We start from the raw sequence: 4,990 nt of genomic DNA, 5'->3' as shown, positions 1-4,990 counted from the left end.
CTCACTTCTCAGATTCAAGACCTGGAAAAACGCACAATTCTCCCCCCATCACCACTTCACCACCCCCTCCCTCCTCCCTCCTCCCCCCTCACCACTTCACCCCCCCCTCCCTCCCTCCCTCCCTCCTCCCTCCTCCCTCCTCCCTCCCTCCCTCCCGGAGTTAGGAATGACAGATTGCCTAACATCCACAGACATTTTCAAAGGCTTCCCCTAACGCGGTTGGTTGAACAGCTCTTTTGACATCAGGAATAATCATTACTTTCTCATCCGGGGTCCTCTCTCTCTCTCTCCTCTCTCTCTCTCTCTCTCTCTCTCTCTCTCTCTCTCTCTCTCTCTCTCTCTCTCTCTCTCTCTCTCTCTCTCTCTCTCTCTCTCTCTCTCTCTCTCTCTCTCTCTCTCCTCTCTCTCTCTCTCTCTCTCTCTCTCTCTCTCTCTCTCTCTCTCTCTCTCTCTCTCTCTCTCTCTCTCTCTCTCTCTCTCTCTCTCTCTTTCGCTCTCTCATGGTATTGCTTACTTTACCGAGAGAGAGAGAGACCAGGGAGCTCGCGCGCTCATGGTTTAGCCTCGGCGTTCCAAACACACATACGGTATTATTTTAGCGGCGGAGGGGCGCGTTGGATTTGATCCAGCTTTAGCTGCTGCTTGTCAATTCAGCTATCGGGGGAAACCGTTGGAGTAAGGACCAGGAGGGGATATTGTTTGTTTGGTTCAACTCTACAAGTCTTTTTCTGTATGCTTATGTAATGGATCCGGTATGGAGATAGCCTTGGTGAGTTTTGAGAACGGCGGAGCGAAGGGGAGCGTTGGCGGAGATGAAGCCTGCCGTAACGCGCTGGATCACCCTCAACCGCCGTTCGTCCAGAGCGCACTCAGCGAGCTGGGCTACAGCGGTCACAAACAGCTGAATACACTCGGGAGTCCCAGACCAAGGTCGTGGAAGATCAACGACATGAATAACACTTTCAGTCGCAGCAGCGAGAACTCGATGGATGCGCTCTTGCGCGCAGACCACAGCCCCCATCTGTTCGATGATGACATGTTGGATATTGAGAACAGAGACATGGACGGCAACGAGAGGGTGCTGATCAACATCGCAGGGTTAAAGTACGAGACACAGCTGGGGACCCTCAACCAATTCCCCGATACTTTACTGGGGGACCCCGACAAGAGGATCAAATACTTTGACCCACTCCGCAACGAGTACTTTTTCGACCGCAACCGGCCAAGTTTCGACGGGATCCTATATTTCTATCAGTCGGGAGGTAAGATCAGACGACCTGTCAACGTGTCTATCGACGTGTTCGCCGACGAGATTCGGTTTTACAAGCTCGGGGAGGAGGCCATGGAGAGGTTTAGAGAAGACGAGGGCTTCATAAAAGAGGAGGAGAAACCGTTACCACAGAACGAGTTCCAGAAACAGGTCTGGCTCATATTCGAATACCCCGAGAGCTCCAGCCCGGCGCGAGGCATCGCTATAGTCTCAGTGCTGGTCATCACCATATCCATCATCACATTCTGCATGGAGACGCTGCCGGAGTTCAGGGACGAGAGGGAGCTCCCGGTCACCAGCCGGCCAGGCAACAGCACCGTTCCCCGGCCATCTCTCACGTTCACGGACCCCTTCTTCATAGTGGAAACCACCTGCGTGATATGGTTCACTTTCGAGTTCATAGTGCGCTTCTTCGCCTGCCCCAGTAAGTCGGAGTTCTCTAAGACCGTCATGAACATCATAGATATCATGTCCATCCTGCCTTACTTCATCACGGTGGGCACGGAGCTGGCGGAGCAGCAGGTGGAGGAACCGCAGGAGCACGGCAACGGACAGACCATGTCTCTGGCCATCCTCAGGGTCATCCGGCTGGTCAGGGTGTTCAGGATCTTCAAGCTGTCCAGACACTCCAAGGGTCTCCAGATATTGGGACAAACCCTCAAAGCCAGTATGAGAGAGCTGGGCCTCCTCATCTTCTTCCTCTTCATCGGAGTCATCCTCTTCTCCAGCGCAGTGTTCTTCGCCGAGGCGGACGAGCCCGAGTCGCATTTCTCCAGCATCCCCGACGCCTTCTGGTGGGCCGTGGTCACCATGACAACAGTGGGCTACGGGGACATGAGGCCAGTGACAGTGGGGGGAAAGATAGTGGGCTCGCTCTGCGCCATAGCGGGAGTGCTGACCATCGCGCTGCCGGTGCCTGTCATCGTGTCCAACTTTAACTATTTCTATCACAGAGAGACGGACCAGGACCAGTCTTCTCTGAAAGACGACCCGCCCAACAGCAGTCAGGACAGTCCTCAGCTAAAGAGAAAGGGCAGTAAGGGGGTCTGCCAAGTCGGGAGACGAGGAGGACGGAACAGGCGTGGAGAAGCACAATATCAAGGCTAATAGCAGCATGAACATTAAAAGATCCCTTTACGCGTTCTGTCTGAACAAGACAGAGACGGACCTGTAGTCCCACCGACACAGACAGAGACGGACCTGTAGTCCCACCGACACAGACAGAGACGGACCTGTAGTCCCACCGACACAGACAGACAGACAGTAGTCCCCACAGACAGACAGACAGACAGACAGACAGACAGACAGTAGTCCCCACAGACAGACAGACAGACAGACAGACAGTAGTCCCCACAGACAGACAGACAGACAGGGTGAATTCTATTTTTTTTATAGTAACTAATTGAATAGAGACCAGTGTGTTTTTCTATGATGGCATTGCTTATTTTCAGAGTTGACGTATAAAATACCCCCTGGCATTAATGGGTTTTAAGCCTAAACGACAGCATAAACGTAGGTCCCAAATGACACCCTATTCCCTGCATAGTGCACTACTTTTCATCTCTCTGTGCCCTGGTCAACAGTAGGGCCCTATAAAGGGAACAGGGTCTAAGGTTCTGCTGTCGCAGTCCAAGATCAACACGTTACAATCCTGAAAAGTTTTAGAGAAACGAGAGTTGATTTATAAAAAGCTCATTATAATCCTCTTGATCTGGTAAGCACATCACACACACCCGTCTAGATGGAAACCACTGAGAAATACATAAACACACACATCAAATACTGGATAGCCTGGGTCTCTACATTAACATAAAATACATCAACCCTAGATAGCCTGGGTCTCTACATTAACATAAAATACATCAACCCTAGATAGCCTGGGTCTAAACATTAACATAAAATACATCAACCCTAGATAGCCTGGGTCTCTACATTAACATAAAATACACACAACCCTAGATAGCCTGGGTCTCTACATTAACATAAAATACATCAACCCTAGATAGCCTGGGTCTCTACATTAACATAAAATACATCAACCCTAGATAGCCTGGGTCTCTACATTAACATAAAATACATCAACCCTAGATAGCCTGGGTCTCAACATTAACATAAAATACATCAACCCTAGATAGCCTGGGTCTCTACATTAACATAAAATACACCAACCCTAGATAGCCTGGGTCTCTACATTAACATAAAATACACACAACCCTAGATAGCCTGGGTCTCTACATTAACATAAAATACACACAACCCTAGATAGCCTGGGTCTAGATGTCCGTAATATCAAATCAAATCAAATCAAATCAAATCAAATCTTATTGGTCACATGCGCCGAATACAACAGGTGCAGACATTACAGTGAAATGCTTACTTACAGCCCTTAACCAACAGTGCATTTATTTTAAACAAAAAAGTAAGAATAAAACAACAACAAAAAAGTGTTGAGAAAAAAAGAGCAGAAGTAAAATAAAGTGACAGTAGGGAGGCTATATATACAGTAAAATAAAGTGACAGTAGGGAGGCTATATATACAGTAAAATAAAGTGACAGTAGGGAGGCTATATATACAGGGGGGTACCGTTGCATAGTCAATGTGCGGGGGCACCGGCTAGTTGAGGTAGTTGAGGTAATATGTACATGTGGGTAGAGTTAAAGTGACTATGCATAAATACTTAACAGAGTAGCAGCAGCGTAAAAAGGATGGGGTGGGGGGCAGTGCAAATAGTCCGGGTAGCCATGATTAGCTGTTCAGGAGTCTTATGGCTTGGGGGTAGAAGCTGTTGAGAAGTCTTTTGGACCTAGACTTGGCACTCCGGTACCGCTTGCCGTGCGGTAGCAGAGAGAACAGTCTATGACTAGGGTGGCTGGAGTCTTTGACAATTTTGAGGGCCTTCCTCTGACACCGCCTGGTATAGAGGTCCTGGATGGCAGGGAGCTTTGCCCCAGTGATGTACTGGGCCGTACGCACTACCCTCTGTAGTGCCTTGCGGTCAGAGGCCAAGCAGTTGCCATACCAGGCGGTGATGCAACCAGTCAGGATGCTCTCGATGGTGCAGCTGTAGAATTTTTTTGAGGATCTGAGGACCCATGCCAAATCTTTTTAGTCTCCTGAGGGGGAATAGGCTTTGTCGTGCCCTCTTCACGACTGTCTTGGTGTGTTTGGACCATGATAGTTCGTTGGTGATGTGGACACCAAGGAACTTGAAGCTCTCAACCTGTTCCACTACAGCCCCGTCGATGAGAATGGGGGCGTGCTCAGTCCTCTTTTTTTTCCTGTAGTCCACAATCATCTCCTTTGTCTTGGTCACGTTGAGGGAGAGGTTGTTGTCCTGGCACCACACGGCCAGATACTCCTGTGTGTTAGGATATCTAACGCTATAGATCGCATCATCACCTCACATCCAGTTTTACACAATCATCATTAAGTTAACAACTAAAGTAGGGCATCATGGGAAGGGGGGGGGGGGGGAGTGCTCTAATCAAGACTGCTAGCAGGACTAGAGATAATTACTGTTGCTGAGCGTCACTGAGAGAGAGGATTAGGCTGTGGTGGTCCCAAACAGCCCAGCCAAATGGCTCCCTATATAGAGGATTAGGGCTCCGGTCAAAAGTAGTGCACTATATTGGGATATAAGGGGCCATTTGGGACACAATCCACTAATTTGAAGGGGTGTCCACATACTTTTGTATATATACAGTGGCTTGCGAAAGTAT

At 49.1% G+C, this 4,990-nt stretch overlaps 1 protein-coding gene across 1 annotated transcript; it reads left to right on the top strand.

The window, feature by feature from the left end:
* Window positions 1-518: 518 nt before the first annotated feature.
* Window positions 519-2,554, top strand: LOC121536346 (potassium voltage-gated channel subfamily A member 1). Its single transcript, XM_041843621.2, is given in 2 exon segments — window positions 519-2,311; window positions 2,313-2,554. Coding segments are annotated over 2 exon segments (1,689 nt in total). The 5' UTR covers window positions 519-754; the 3' UTR covers window positions 2,445-2,554.
* The last annotated feature ends 2,436 nt before the right edge of the window (window positions 2,555-4,990 follow it).

This window comes from Coregonus clupeaformis, unplaced genomic scaffold (genome assembly GCF_020615455.1).
Source record: "Coregonus clupeaformis isolate EN_2021a unplaced genomic scaffold, ASM2061545v1 scaf0668, whole genome shotgun sequence".
Classification (NCBI taxonomy): domain Eukaryota; kingdom Metazoa; phylum Chordata; class Actinopteri; order Salmoniformes; family Salmonidae; genus Coregonus; species Coregonus clupeaformis.
This window is presented reverse-complemented; position numbering and strand designations above follow the sequence as displayed.